Raw genomic sequence first — 16,452 nt, 5'->3', positions numbered from 1 at the left:
GGTGATCTTTAAAAGATTATATATGTATATATTACATATTTTATATTATTTATATATAAGTATATATATATTTTAAAAGGTCTAACAAGCATATATGCCCTCTATCCCTCACAAACCTCACCTCATTAACCTTGGTTTTTACCTAGTTATCCTTATGAGGAAGCTGTCCACTTCTTCTAGCACATTGGGAGACAGGAAAGTTGAGACATCTGTAGATCCTGGTGAGAGGGAAAGTGGAGGCATGTGCTGCAGTGCCTTCCTAGAAGTGCAAAATATAAAATCAAGACAAACTCAGGCAAAAAATAAAGTTCATAATATACTAGACAAAAAAAAACTGTTAGAAGCTTGTCTTGATTAATCCCTTATAAACAAACTGAACACAGTACACATAAACCACCCTTTTTTCCCCAGCAGTCATAGTGCCAAGTAGTTTAATAAGGTTTCTTTCTTTCCTTCCCTCCCTCCCTCCCTTCCTCCCTCCTGTTCTTCTAGTTCCATTTCCTTCACTTACTCAACTTCTTAGAATCACGTATTTATTTTCAACAGTGTAAGCAAAAGATATATCCACTCTACAGATAAACCATGGAATTCTTAGAAAACCTGACCCCAGGGCTAATAACAGTTTGTGGTGCAGGAAAAAATTCATCTTAAAAATAAATAAGTTGGGCCTGAACAGGTGGTGGTGCAGTGGATAGAGCGTCGAATTGGGACACAGAGGACTGAGGATGGAAACCCTGAGGTCGCTGGCTTAAGCGCGGGCTCATCCAGCTTGAGTGAGGGGTTGCTGGCTTGAGTGTGGGATCATAGACATGACCCTATGGTCACTGGCTTGAGCCCAAGGTCACTGGCTTGAGCAAGAGATCACTCACTCTGCTGTAGCCCCACAGTCAAGGCACATATGAGAAAGCAATTGATGGACAACTAAGGAGCCACAACAAAGAATTGATGTTTCTCATCTCTCTCCCTTTCTGTCTGTCTGTCCCAATCTGTCCCTCTCTCTGAGTCTCTCTGTCTCTGTCAAAAATAAATAGTAAATAAATAAATAAGTCAGCCCTGGCCAGTTGGCTCAGTGGTAGAGCATATGCAGATGTCCTTGGTTCAATTTCCGGCCAGAGCACACAGGAGAAGCAACATCTGCTTCTCCACCCCCCCCTCCCCTTCTCTCACTCTTTCTCTTCCCCTTTTACAGACATGGCTTGCTTGGTTCGAGCTCTTTGGCCCTAGGCACTGAGGATGGCTCCATGGAGCCTCTGCCTCAGGTGCTAAAATAGCTAAGTTGTGAGCATAGCCCCAGACAAGCAGGGCATCAGCCCCAGACAGAGGTTGTCCGGTGGATCCTGGTCAGAGCGCACGTAGGAGTCTATCTTCTCTCCTCTCACTTGGAAAAGAAGATAAAATAAAAATAAATAAGAAAAATGAAAAGAAATAACTAAATTAAATCATCATACACATATGATCTTAACATCTATGGTTTCTAAAGATGTATCATGAATTTGATTTTCAAGTAAACATTAGCATCTATCACCTTCTTTATTCCTGCTTGTGTTTTTTTTTTAATTTTTATTTATTCATTTTAGAGAGGAGAGAGAGAGGAGAGAGAGACAGAGAGAGAAGGTGGGGAGGAGCTGGAAGCATCAACTCCCATTTGTGCCTTGACCAGGCAAGCCCAGGGTTTCAAACCGGCAACCTCAGCATTTCCAGGTCGACGCTTTATCCACTGCGCCACCACAGGTCAGGCTATTCCTGCTTGTGTTTCTTGACCTTTCTATCTTTTTTTAAAAATTGACTTAAAGGAGAAAAACAGGAAAGAAGAGAGAGAGGAAAGAGAGAGATGAAAAACATCAACTCATAGTTGCTTTACTTTAGTTGCTCACTGATTGCTTTTCATACATATCTTGACCAGGGGGCTCAATCCAAGCCAATGACCCTTGCTCAAGCCAGTGACCTTGTGATCATGTCAATGATCCCACACTCAAGCCAATGACCCCATGCTCAGCCAGCCTGCGCTCGAGCCCATGAGCCCACAAGCCCATGAGCCTGTGCTCTAGCCTGCAACCTCAGGGTTTCAAACTGGGGAACCGAGTGTCCTGGGTTGATGCTCTCTATCCACTGTGCCATCACCAGTCATACCCTTTGTATCTTAATGTCTACTTAAACGTTTCTCTCTTGTCTTCTCTTACATTTATCTTTATGAATCCCCCAATATCTTCACCTTCTCTGGGCTAGCAGTCATCTAACAAATTTATGCAACAAAAAAGTTACTCAGTCCTACTCTGTGCCAGCAATTGTGCTAGATGAGCGTATCACAAACAACTTGAAGGAATGTAAAAAAAAAGTTCAAAATTTTATAACTCATAGCCATTTTATAATAACAGTAATAAGAATCCCTGAAACAATTTTATTTCCACATTTTAAAACAGACAATACAGCAAGGTTAAATCTTTTTTTTTTAAGTTTTTATTTATTTATTCACTTTAGAGAGGAGAGAGAGTGAAAGAGAGAAGGGGGAGGAGCAGGAAGCATCAACTCCCATATGTGCCTTGGGCAAGTGCAGGGTTTCGAACCAGCGTTCCAGGTCGATGCTTTATCCCACTGCGCCACCACAGGTCAGGCACAGCAAGGTTAATATGTCAGTTTCCTCTCTATACAGTGAGCTGCATTAGTAGGGCAGCTACACTAAAATGCAGTTGATCAATGAGACTGAATGCAATGAGTGGCATGCAATGGTCTACTACATTTATTTCCACTAATACAGGTAAATACTTTTGTTTCATAATATTATTTCTCTCACTTATTTTTCCTCATTGATTTTTTTCAATAATTCTTAACTTTTTAAATAATTTTAGATCACTGATATTTAAAAGTTATGAGTGAAAATACCATGGCAAATGAACTATTATAAATGTTTAGGAATATAAACTTTAAATATACCTATTTTCAACAACTTCCCTTATCTTCATAAAAATAAGGTAGCATGCTCTTCTTCTTCCCTTCCCTAAAAATTCAATCCATAAAGTGTGGCTGTACATTGTAGGCACTCATGTGCACTTGGGTGGATGGGGTGCCAGGGTGGCCCATAATGGGGTGCTGGACTGGGGGACTGAGCAGGATGAAAATGCTATCTGTGCAAAGGGACAGCCTGGCATAAAAGGTAAGCGCCAAGCAGGGTGAAGAAAATGACTTAGCACTGGGCCAGCTAGCTCAAGGACAAAAAGGGCGGCCACACCAGCAGCCCTACAAAAGGTATTGGGTGGGAATGGGGTGAGGAAGGCATCCAGACAAGGGCTGGGAGATGGGAGACTTATTATAAGGGGGTTGATTTTAAAAGTAAATATATCAGAAATGTTAACAGCCAGGATTTTCACTATCAGAGAAGAAGTTACAAATACAGAAAGGGAGAAAACTAGAACACCGTAGTGCTGGGTTAGAATTGGAAGTATCAGTATAAACTTAGTTTTCAGTGTTCAGATATAAAAATAAACATAGGTATAAATGTGTACATGTATATCCATGTGTATTATTTATATACAAACATATATTCCTCCCTCTCTCCCTCACTTCCCTCCTGTCTTTGAGAAAGAGGCAGGGAGCGAAAAAGACAGGAACATTGAGCTGCTCCTGTATATGTGCCCTAACCAGTGAATCGAACCCTCAACCTTGGTGCTCTGGAACGAAGCTCCAATGAATTGAGCTATCCAGCCAGGGCTACAAACATACATTCCTACCTGTGTCCACAGAGAGGGCCTGAGAGAAGCAACACCCCAAAAGCAATGAGTTTAGTTTCTAAATACCATTCTCCACTAAAAGGGACCACGACGCCTTAGAAAAATGGCTGGCTAAAGGACAAAAGCGGGGAACATTCAAGATAAGTCTGGAATATTTTGTTCTTGAAAGTAAGGAAGTGCTTCAAGAATAATTAGGACATGTCAAAAGAACACCTGAACCAGATTGAAAGGGTTTCCATTGGCCAAATATGGGAATAATTGCAAACAAATTATTAAATAATTAATAATAAATAAATAAAATAGGAATCAAGCATTCATACCAACAAAGTTTAATGAAGAAAGGGATATATACATAGTCCAAAAGTACCTCCTCGCAAAATATTTGTTAATTACAGAGAAAAAGAATTCTTTCAGCCTTGGTCAGTTAGCTTAGTTGGTTAAAGCATCATCCAGATATACCAAGGTTGCAGTCTGATCCCCAGTTGGCACAAACAAGAATCAACCAAAGAATGCATAAGGGTGGAGCAACAAATTGATGATTCTCTCTCTCCAATCAATCAATCAATCAAAACAACAAAAAGAAGAATTCTGCTTGATCAAGTGGTGATGCAATGGATAGAGCTCTGGCCTGGAATGCAGAGGACCCAGGTTTAAAACCCCAAGGTCAACAGCTTGAGTGCAGGCTCATCCAGCTTGAGTGTGGGCTCACCAGCTTGAGTGAGAGGACTCTGGCTTGAGCGTGAGATGATAGACATGACCCCATCGTCACTGGCTTGAGCTCAAATGAACCAAACCTGGCTTGAAGCCCAAGGTCGCTGGCTTCAGCCCAAGGTCATTGGCTTGAGCAAAGGGTCACTGGCTCTGATGCAGCGACCCCCCACCTCCTACCCCATCAAGGCACATGAGAAAATAATCAAGGAACAACTAAGGTGTTGCAACAAAGAATTGATGCTGGCCCTGGCCGGTTGGCTCAGCGGTAGAGCGTCAGCCTGGCGTGCGGGGGACCCAGGTTCGATTCCCGGTCAGGGCACATAGGAGAAGCGCCCATTTGCTTCTCCACCCTCCCCCTCCTTCTTCTCTGTCTCTCTCTTCCCCTCCCGCAGCCAAGGCTCCATTGGAGCAAAGATGGCCCGGGCGATGGGGATGGCTCCTTGGCCTCTGCCCCAGGCGCTAGAATGGCTCTGGTCGCCGCAGAGCGATGCCCCGGAGGGGCAGAGCATCGCCCCCTGGTGGGCAGAGCGTCACCCCTGGTGGGCGTGCCGGGTGGATCCCGGTTGGGCGCATGCAGGAGTCTGTCTGACTGTTTCTCCCCGTTTCCAGCTTCAGAAAAAAAATAATAAAATAAATAAATAAAAGATAAAGTATCTTCTAAAAAAAAAAAAAATGGAATATACAAATTGCCCTCACACTGGCAAGAAATCATTAATAATAATGGCAATTATATTATTTAATAAAGTTTATTGACGGTAAGAAAAATTTGTATTTTGTTTTATTACAAAAACGAACAGAACTTTCCGGTAGACCTTATACAATACCAATACTTCATTACTTCATTTCTAGTGAAGCTGGTTGTTTCGCCTTGTATGTTACTACGGGGTCTTTTTTCCCTAACAGGTTTTTAAAAGAAAATTTTCAAAAGTACTCTACATTTAAAAATGTTAGTTTAGTAGCCTTAAAAAAGATTTCACTCATTAGTGAAAAGAGCCCTCTTTGGACTCTGGAGTCCAAAGTCCTAGATTTAAACTGGTCTATCACTGATTGTTCATATACTCAGGGAAGGTCACAATATCCTCATCTATAAAATAAAGATAATTTTTACAGGTACATTTCACAATACAAGTCAGTAAATAACATAAAATAGCTGAAAGTGCTTTATCCAACATGAAGTGTATATAAATGTGAGCAATTGTTCCCCAATGGATAAGAAACAGAATGCACTGGAGCTGAAGGCATAAACAGGAAACAACACAGCATGTGGAGCCAAGCTGTTAACTAAGTCTCCATGATCAGAATGATCAAAGGGTGCTCACGAACAGCCCCTATCGGGTTAGAGGAGACTGAGTGCACCTTACCATAACTGGAAAGCAGAGAGAATGACTTACTGAGTATTGCGCAGCACTGTCTGGACAAAGGCAGGATTTGTCTCCATGGAAGCCGTCACCAGAGAAGTCAGCAGAGACCAATACCATATTGCAGAAGCATCTGAGACTGAGACCCCAGACTTCTTAACTCTCTGAAAGCCAACAGCCCTCAGACCATGAATTCTAGTGTCACATCCATCGCTAAGACAACGCTTTATGTTAATCTGGACATCTGTCAAGCGCAAACAACAAATTCAGTATTGGATTAACTTCTTCAGTTCAGCAAAGCTAGGCTCCCAACTAAAAAAAAAAGAGCAAAATAGTAATTCACATTTCAAAAGTAATTCTGAAGATATTCCTTGATGCCAGAAATAAATAATGTGAGCAATGGAGCTAGGATATAATAAACTTGTCAAAAGAGCATTGACCAATCTAAGGAATTATGGAATAATGTACAAAATTCAGATGGCTTAGAAATGGGCACCTAAAACCTATATAATTATGTTAACCAGTGTCACCCCAATAAAGTCATTTTAAAAATACTAAGGGTGTCTTAAATCTTTACATCACAAAACTCCTCAGGAATTTATGAGTCTTATTAACATAGAGCATTTTAAAAATTCTTATTAAATACGTGGTAAGATACCCTGGCTGGTTGGCTGGCTCAGTGGTAGAGCGTCGGCCTGGTGTGCAGGAGTCCCGGGTTCAATTCCCAGCTAGGGCACACAGGAGAAGCACCCATCTGCTTCTCCATCCCTCCCCCCTCATTCCTCTCTGTCTCTCTCTTCCCCTCCCGTAGCCAAGGCTCCATTGGAGCAAAGTTGGCCTGGGCGCTGAGGATGGCTCTATGGCCTCTGCCTCACGCGCTAGAATGGCTTTGGTTGCAACAGAGCAACGCCCCAGAAGGGCAGAGCATCGCCCCCTGGCAGGCATGCCGGGTGGATCCCAGTTGGGCGCATGTGGGAGTCTGTCTGACTGCCTCCCCATTTCCAGCTTTGGAAAAATACAAATAAATAAATATGTGGTAAGAAAATTTTTAGAATTTTTCATTGAGTTCTGAATTTTGGACTTAATTCTAAAATAGTAGCTAGATCATAGTAGTTGTAAGAACTTCTTTTTAATAATCAAGTCCAAATAGGTGACAAAGGCATGGCTTACTTTTTACAGAGACAGAGAGTGAGTCAGAGAGAGGGATAGACAGGGACAGACAGACAGGAACGGAAAGAGATGAGAAGCATCAATCATTAGTTTTTTTGTTGTGCGTTGCAACACCTTAGTTGTTCATTGATTGCTTTCTCATATGTGCCTTGACCGCGGGCCTTCAGCAGACCGAGTAACCCCTTGCTGGAGCCAGCGACCTTGGGTTCAAGCTGGTGGGCTTTCCTCAAACCAGATGAGCCTGCACTCAAGCTGGCGACCTCGGGGTCTCGAACCTGGGTCCTCTGCATCCCAGTCCGACGCTCTATCCACTGCGAAGGCATGGCTTACTTTTAAGAGCTGTCATAATTTCTTATTTGGGTTGGAGAGGAGAAGGTGAGAAGTTAAAAAGGACAGACTTAGAGAAAAGACCACCACAGTATAAGCGAGGAAGCTTCTATTCCACAAGCTTAACTACTTCTTTGCCTAGGGGTGAGACACAAAGACTCTACCTCCCTAGGCCTCAGTTCCTTTGAGCAAAGTAAGAACACTTCTTTTGGCCCAGGAAAGCATTAGAAGAAATGAGACAAAACATGAAGCATTCCGGCTCTCTGAATGAAATAAGCCTGGAAAGAAATCACAGAATTGTGATTATTTCCAAAGTGCTATGTGTAAAGCAAGGTGATAATAGTATAAAAATGGAAACAACCTACATGTCCAAGACTAAAAGGACTGGTTAAAATTAAGGCATATTCTTACAACACTAAATAAAGGTGTGCATGAATATATGATATGACAACATGTTAAAAAATTACAAAGAGCATGTATGGAGTATCAATATTTTTGTTAAAAGATATATATATAGAGATAGAAGTAAATACATATATATATACAACCATATATTTTATTTTTAAAAATGTATATATATGTATGTGTGTATATGTATATGTGTGTAAGCACATACACACATGCACATGTAAATACACAAATACAAGAAAAGGTCTGGAAGGATGCACACCAACAAATTCACAGTGACAATACCCCTGGGAGGGGGAATTTGAGTAATCATTGTTAATCCATATTTTTCTAATTTTCTAGTAAGAAACAAGAATAAATATTCTTAATTTAAAAATGGCTTTATTGCTTTTCTATAACTTTTAAAAACAGAGAACAGATGAAATAATTTCATGTGCATGATGAGAAGCAAATCAAATCTCCAAACAACTGACAGCTTCTATACCTCAGAGATCTTCCTACTAAAAGAGTTTATTTCCCTCTTCCCACCCAGTCCCCTCAGTTAAAAGGGCAAGATGCCTCTTGGTTGACTCACAGAGCTGACTGATGTTGGCATTTTCCAGCAGTGTCACATAGCCGGTGACATTGCTAGGAATGTGCACATCACGGACTTCCTGAAGATCGCTGGCATTCCTCCCCACAGCTACTGTCACCTGCTGTGGCATGTAGCTCTGGTCAGTAGCAGCCACTGCAATGGATAGGTGCCTAAGCACAACATCTGGCTTCATTTTTAAACTGGAAAAAATGGAGAACAGAAACTACAAATATTTATGTAAGCTGAGAACTGGCAGGTTCCACAAGTTTCATCTCCATGAACTTATATTTGATATTCCCAAAGATGATTTTCCTAAAACCACCTAACTTGAAATGCTGGCTATTAGTTTCGAAGTCCCTATGGCTTCCCCAAGTCTCTAAAATTCATTTCTCTACAAGATTAATCTTATATTCACTTTTAGCTATCAGTACAGGCAGGGAAGTACAATAGAACATTCTAACAAAATCCTTCTACCTGGCAGGAAGTAAATTCTAAACTGTCTCCAAATAACTAAGGATATTTCCTCATCTATAAATTAGATGGTTAAAAGCCATATATATCCTCTATGAGAAGACATGACAATTATTTCTGTTTCTACCAACTGAAAGCCCATTCTCTAAAGGAAGAGATAAAAATTAAGATATTAGCTTCAGAACTTCTAGAAATATTAGAGTTTACTGTTATCAATACCACTCCCGGATTCCTGACCATCCCATTCTCTCCTCCTTTTCTAAAGTAGTCAGCTTAGTTGACTTACAGATTTTAAATGTATAAAAGAAAGCTTAAAAAGTGAAACTATATCTGCTGTTAGAAAGTACTTGCCCTTGTGATACTAATTTTCCTAAGAACCTAGTGAAAAAGATCTGAAATTAGTATCATAAAATATTAGTCAAATGCTATTTTCTCCTTTAAAATGCCAAGTAAAGAAATTACCTATGTTTATGACTATATGAACCAAGTTACAATAACATTACATGATTCCCTTTACTTGATTCTTGATTCTTCATAGTCACAATAAGAAAAACACAAGGCAGTTAAGTAGAAAATACTCTAAAATTTTAAAATATAAATTTTGAACACATTGATAGGATAAGAGAAAGAAAACAGGTAATTTTCTTGAACTTTCACTCAAAAATTGGTATCATACCACCCACCGAATCCAGTGTGAGCGGGCACTGCCATCTGACTGCCAGAAGGATGACGTTTCTCCATTTGTCATCTTGTCGATGTCTGCAGGGTTGGAAGATGTTTCTATATAAGCATAGCACTTTGCTACTGACTTGAGTTTATCCATCTCTGGGATTCTAGTTAGATCTCCAGGGCTTTCTGCAAGGAAAACCAGATTTACCATATGACATCTCTTTCACAAAGGGAATAAAGGGGGTATTTAAAATATCTAGCCCATTTCCCCAGCTGCCAATAAGGTGCTCGGTCCTTCCAAGGAAGCTAAGGCCAAATTGGGGTGAGGCCCTCACTTCATCCAGCGACCAGCACTATGCCAGGCAGCGCTTGCCCAACACTTGCCCACACCACGGCCTCCCTCTCAGAGCTCGCCTCCATCTACTTGGCCATCATCGGCATCATGATGAGGTGACAGTGACAGAGGATAAGATTAATGTCTTATTAAAGTAGATGGACTAAGTGTTGAACCTTACTGGCCAGGCTGATTTGCAAAGGCTCTGGCCAATCTCAACATCAGGAGTCTCATCTGCAGTGGATCCGCCCAGCAGCTGGTGCTGCACCAGCAGGAGGTCCTGCCTCTCCACCACTGCACCCAAGGTGTGGAGAAGAAAGTGGGGGCCAAGAAAGAAGAATCTGAGGAGTCTAATGATGAAATAGGTTTTTGTCTTTATGACTAAATCTCTTTTGTAACACATTCAATAAAAAGCTGAACTCTGGGAAAAAAATCTAACAGAAATATGACTGGTACTTGGCCATAGGGGGAAAAAAAAGTTCCTTAAAACCTCCGTCCAAAGAACCCATATAAACCAGAAGTTGGTGAAGGATTGATATATTTGTAAAACTACGCCAAGAGAAGAAAATGGTATTTATAATTTAATTTACATGTCTTTAATTATACTTATAATTAATTATAGTTTTAAGCCACTTGTTTTTATTTTTCTGAGTATGAGCTAGCTGGTCCTATCTATCCTTATCTATTTCCCATCAGGTTACAAGTGTTCTTATCAATTTAAATAGTTTACATACATTATATAATATGTATATACATATATATAATAGGTAATATTTACCGAGTGTTTATTGTGAGCTGGGCACTTTTCCATACATGTTCTATTTTTAATTCACTTGGAGATGAGGACACTAAGGCACAGAGAATTTAGTAATTGCCCAAGGTCAGTGTTAGTAAAAAATTGAGTCTGTCATAATATGTTACAAAATATATTTTTGTTCCTTAGAAGGTCATTTGTCTTTTTACTGTTTATACTTTTTGCTATACATAAGTTTAAATCTGCACATAGTCTCATTTATTAATCTTTTATAGTTTCTGAGTTTCCTGTATTGCTTAGAAAGGTTTTTCTGTCAGGGTTTTTATACTTAAAAGTTTTCATTTTAGCTGAATTTGACAAATTTCTGAAATTCATTTGAGGGAATATTAAGAACTTAGTTTTATTTTTCTCTCCAATGGCTAACCAGTTGTCCTACCCCATATACTGACTAATTCATCTTGCCATCTGATCTGTAATACTATGTCTGCTGCTACATTCCCACACTTACTGGACTCTACTATTCCACAGGCCTGACTATTCACATTATCAACTTTTGTTGCCATTACTAAGTGAGTCTGTAGTGGTTTCTCTCATTTATTCAACAGCTACTCATAGAGTACCAATTAAGTGGCAGGTACAGTTCCAGGTGCTAAGGGTAACGAAGTGAACAATACAAACAAAATGCAAGTAAATAGTAATGCTACAACTTTAGATAATGGTAAGTGCAATTTAGAACATTAGACCTGCAAAGGTGATAGCAACCGAAAGGTGGGGGATGGGGTGTGGGGGACATTAATTAGATAGAGTAATGAAGTCACACCTGAGCAGACACCTGAATGACGAGAAACCGGTGTGTTAAAAGGGAAGGAAGGAAGGAAAGAAGAAAGGAAGGGGGAGCAAGAAGGGGAGGGAAGTGGGGAGAAGAGGGGAGGAAGAAGGAAGTAAGAGTGAGTAGATCACTTTCTTATATGACAAACTGGTCACTATTATATTTTAAGAAATAAAGGCAGGGAGAAGGGGTGGCTCATCCTGTTACTAAATACTACTTTTAAAAGAAATGATGACAGAGCATTTTCAGGACACTCCGACACACACACATACCCTTTTCTTTCTGTACCAGTTCTTCCAGAGCCTCCTTCAGGACAGAAGACCTCATGGTGCACATGTTATTGCAGTGGTCCAACATGGGGTAGGGGATGACCATACTAGAGAGCCGATTGCGATGCAGGAAGCGCAGTATCATTGACGAGTGAACACCCAGGCCCTCCTTGGACTCCGAAAATATGTCTATGAAACCTAAGCACACAAAATCTATTTTTGTTGTTTGCAGGAACCCACCACAATAGTTTCCACATCCCCTGCCTGGTGGCCTAGCTGAACTGGCTAAATTAAAAGCAGCCATTAAAAATCTGCATTGATATTTTCAACTTTAGTCATTTAAAACTCTAAACAAGTTTTTAAGAAATGACCAGTGGTAATCTCAATTTTAAAAATTAATTTCATTTGCATTTGCCTGACTGGTGGTAGAGCAGTGGATACAGCATTGACCTGGAATGCTGAGGTTGCCAGTCCAAAACCCTGGGCTTGCCTGGTCAAGGCACATGCGGGAAGCTGCTTCCCGCTCATCCCCTCCAATTTCTCTCTTTCTCTCTCCTCTCTCTATAGTCAATAAACAAAATCTTTTACACAAAAATAATTTCATTTGCATTCAGTAGAACTTTAGAAGACTTAGAATAATGATTATTTGTTTCAATCCAAACGTCAAAAACTTACAAGCACTTAAATATTAACTATAAGTTTTTGCCTGGTCTGTGGTGGCACAGTGGACAATGCATCAATCTAGAATACTGAAGTCACTGGTTTAAAACCCTGGGCTTGCCCAGTTCAAGGCATATGTAAGAAGACACTATGAGCTGATGCTTTCCACTCCAACCCACCCTCCTTTTTCTCTCTCTTCTCTCTAAAATCAATAATAAAAATCTGAAATAAATAAGTAAATAAATAATTATTATAAGTTTTTAAAGAAGTTTTACATATAGAATATGGGCTAGGAATAGCTTTTCACACTAGAGCATAAAAGCATAAAAGCTTTTATACGTAAAGCTAAATAAGACAATAATAATAACACAACCACTACACTGACCACAATTTCCAATGGCATTTTATAGTTTGTCAGGTATTTCCACACATTTCATCTCATTTGGGTCTCACAGAAAGGCTGGGGAGGATCAAGGAGGGCAGAAAAGGTACTGGCATCCTTGTTGTGCAACTGAGGAACATGAGGTTCGAGTGACACACCGAGACAACAAAAAAAGGGTAGGCCTGGGAACACCCCTTTGCACTCCCTTCAAGTGTTCCTTCCACGATTTGAGTTTTCTCTTTCCCACGTGCCTCCTCTGGACTCTGTGCCATCTGCCCTTCCCTCTGGACACTGTCTAGGCTCTGACCTTCACCTACCCAGATTTCCCACATGGCTCCCTACGCTGCCCTTTGTTTGACAATAACCCAGAGATCCTTACAGAAACATAAAATAGACCATGTCTACACCTGTTTAAAATCCTTTTATGGGTCTCCATAACCTACAGTAATATTACTTGATTTTAGATGCCCATAACCAAGAAGAGGGTTAGGATTAAGTGAAGAGAGGAGAAACAAGGCAGCTTTTTCTGGAGATCAGATATACTCGTAGATTTGGGGGGATTTTTTCTTTTTTTACCTTTTTTTTTTTTTTTAGAGAGGAGAGAAAGAAAGAGAGAAGTGGGGGAGGAGCAGAAAGCATCAACTTCTATATGTTCCTTGACCAGGCAAGCCAGGGTTTCGAACAGGCGACCTCAGCATTCCCAGTCAACACTTTATCCACTGCGCCACCACAGGTCAGGCCCTTTTTTCACTTTCTAATGAATTGTAACATATAGAACAATAAGTACACACATTATAATTGTATCACTTGATAAACTTTCACAAACCTAACCAACACCCAGAGCAAAACTCCAGAAGTCTGTACTTGAAATTGTTTTTATGTGTAAAACAAACATATATTAGAGTGGATGAAATGCTGCAATAGTTATTAAGATAAAATGTGAAGCTGAGGAGAAATTTTGCACTTGAAGCTACTCATTTTGATTATGCCCCCTAGGCAAACCCAGAAGACAGTGGTTTGACCTCTCAAGACTCAAAGGTAGATGCCATCCCTTGCCCTCCTTCTCCAGTTTTTCTTTTCGTAACGCCCAAACCTCATATTATGACACTGCTCATACACTGATTTGCTCAGAACCCAAGTGAAAAAAGAGACTGATTCTGTAATAGGAAATATTTTTTCATATGCTGAAACAAACAATGAATTCAATAAAGGTGCCATCTCTCTTTTAAACACTAAACACCAATGCAATGAGATATAAAAGGAACAAATTTCAGCCTGGGTTAGAAAGAGGGACTGGGAAGCTGAAACCCCACCACAGAGGTGACCCTAGTCTACTAAGGTTTGTCCTAAGATTGTGATAAAACAATTCTTTTAGGTTGGGTGTTGATAGAACACTGTGAGTTGAAAGTCTGAAGTCATGACCCTGCTATGTAAGTGTCTTGGGATCTGGACCCCAAATTCTTCTAACCTCATCTCCCCCTCTTGCTAAAGTCACCCAGAGAAACGACTCCTTAGTATTATTTGTTGATGGATTCCTGGTCTCTGCACCCTCTTTCCTCTCCTCCCAAAACATCTCTTTGAGGTGTCCAAATAAAATTCCTAATGCTGTCACAAGCTATTAATGCAAAAGTGGGAGTAATATGTAAATACAAAGATATAAAGCAGCTAAACGTAACTCAAAGCATAATTTTAACTGCCATGAGAGTAGGAAAAAGTTAACACGTATAGGCTATCTATAATGTTTTATAAAAATTATATAACTAAAGACAATTTGAGGAAGAATGGAAATATGCATTCTTCGTTGTAGAGAAACCATCCTTTCCTAGCTTAATACATTCTCAGCAGTAAGTCAGATAGGTTAAGGGCAACAGATTTATAAGTATGTATCTATCAAATCTGCCTCTGTCTCTGCTCCATCTTGGTTCTACACTAAGTATTATGACACCAAACACACAAAGCAGAAAAAATTCTTATATAAGATAATCAGAAACTAAAAAGATGGTGAAAAGTTCTTTTTTATTCCTTTCAAATTTGTTTTCTCTCTGGGAAAAAATAAAAGGCAATTTTATCATGATGAGTCTATCTTCTTAGCCTTCCCCCCCAAAAAAAACATACAAAACATAAGACAGCTGACCAGGCGGTGGTGCAGTGGATAGAGTGTCAGCCTCAGACACAGAAGACCCAGGTTTGAAACCCCAAGGTCGCTGGTTTGAGCACAGACTCATCCAGCTTAGATGTGGGCTCATCAGCTTGAGTGTGGGATCACAGACAGACCCCATGGTTGTTGGCTTGAGCCCAAAAGTTGCTGGCTTGAAGCCCAAGGTCACTGGCTAAAGCAAGGGGTCACTTGTTTGGCTGGAGCCTCCCCAGTCAAGGCACATATGAGAAAGCAATTAATGAACTAAGGTGCTGCAATGAATAACTGATGCTTCTCATTTCTCTTCCTTCCTGCCTGTCCCTCTCTATCTCTGTCTCTCTCACTAAAAAAAAAAAAAAAAGGCAAAGTTTTTCCAAATGTACGGTGTAGAAAAAGTATCACTTAATTTCAAGCTATTTTTATTCTTAAACTTCAGAGTGAAAGCTTTCTAAAAAAAACAAAACAAAACACTGTCAACCATGTGCCAAAAAATGTGCTAAATGTGGGGACACAGCAGAAATAAAAGAAAAGGTCCCTGACTTCCCAGAGCTCACAGTATAAGAGTAAAAACAGCCCTGGCCAGATAGCTCAGTTGGTTATCTGATCTTCCTGAAGCACAGAAGTTGCCGATTTTATCCCTGCTCAAGGCACATACAGGAACAGATTTATATTCCTGTCTCTCTCTCTGTTTACCTTTCTCTCTCTCTAAAATCAATAAAATAGACATTAAAAGAGAGAGAGAGAGTAAAGACAAGCATTAACAAATAAGTGATTAATTAGCTAATTACAATGCTGGTATATTGCAAAAAAAAAAAAAAATGCAGGATGCTAAGAGAACATTCAATAGGGGCCAGAAAAGGCCTCTTGAGAGAGTGAAATAAAGACAGCCACAAGAAAGGTAGTCTCATGACAAAAGTTCATAAAAATGGAAGAACTGCTCAGCCATCATTGTATTGGGGGCCGAAAGAGATGAGTACACTGAACAGTAAATCAGATCATGTTCCTCATGAAGCTCTTCTATTTCACGGGGCCCACAAGCTTGTCTACTTACAACCCAGAGTATAGCAAAGATCAAGTTGGCTCGAAGGGAGTGCTCTTTAGCATTCGGCACTCAGTTGAGGGCCTTACCTGGGACAAGAGAACAGGCCTGCAGTTGTCTGATGATGTGGCTCAACTCCCCTTGTAGATTAGCTCCACTGGAATTCTTGAGGGCCTCCAACATGCTCTCAGCATCAACTGTACCATCACCTTCAGCATCAAACTGGGCAAAGGCCTACAAAAAAGAGATACAAGAAAATCAGGTCCACTCCAAATTTTGTAAAGAAAATTTTTTTTTACAATTCTTTCTCTCTCTTTTTTTTTTTTTTTTTTTACAGAGACAGAGAGAGAGTCAGAGAGAGAGAGAGAGATAGGGACAGAGATGAGAAGATAGGCGAGAGATGAGAAGCATCAATCATCAGTTTTTCGTTGCGAAACCTTAGTTGTTCACTGATTTCTTTCTCATATGTGCCTTGACAGCGGGCCCTCAGCAGACCCCTTGCTCAAGCCAGCGACCTTGGGTCCAAGCTGGTGAGCTTTTGCTCAAACCAGATGAGCCCGTGCTCAAGCTGGCGACCTTGGGGTCTCAAACCTGGGTCCTCTGCATCCCAGTCCAATGCTCTATCCACTGCGCCA

The 16,452-nt window shown here is 40.4% G+C and overlaps 1 protein-coding gene and 1 pseudogene across 2 annotated transcripts in view; one reads left to right on the top strand and one right to left on the bottom strand.

Annotated features, from left to right (window-relative positions):
- Positions 1-16,452, bottom strand: part of ZZEF1 (zinc finger ZZ-type and EF-hand domain containing 1) — a 133,237-nt gene that overhangs the window by 94,379 nt on the left and 22,406 nt on the right. For both annotated transcript variants that reach the window (XM_066262972.1, XM_066262973.1), the window contains exons 2-7: positions 15,907-16,051; positions 11,603-11,797; positions 9,428-9,599; positions 8,274-8,473; positions 5,828-6,038; positions 143-259 (exon numbers count right to left, since the gene is read on the bottom strand). In XM_066262972.1, coding sequence (XP_066119069.1) covers positions 143-259; positions 5,828-6,038; positions 8,274-8,473; positions 9,428-9,599; positions 11,603-11,797; positions 15,907-16,051 — 1,040 coding nt within the window. The remainder of the gene's footprint in view (positions 1-142; positions 260-5,827; positions 6,039-8,273; positions 8,474-9,427; positions 9,600-11,602; positions 11,798-15,906; positions 16,052-16,452) is intronic.
- On the top strand, positions 9,769-10,132 carry LOC136324810 (large ribosomal subunit protein P1 pseudogene; annotated as a pseudogene).

The sequence above is a fragment of the Saccopteryx bilineata genome, chromosome 2 (genome assembly GCF_036850765.1).
Source record: "Saccopteryx bilineata isolate mSacBil1 chromosome 2, mSacBil1_pri_phased_curated, whole genome shotgun sequence".
Lineage (NCBI taxonomy): Eukaryota > Metazoa > Chordata > Mammalia > Chiroptera > Emballonuridae > Saccopteryx > Saccopteryx bilineata.
This window is presented reverse-complemented; position numbering and strand designations above follow the sequence as displayed.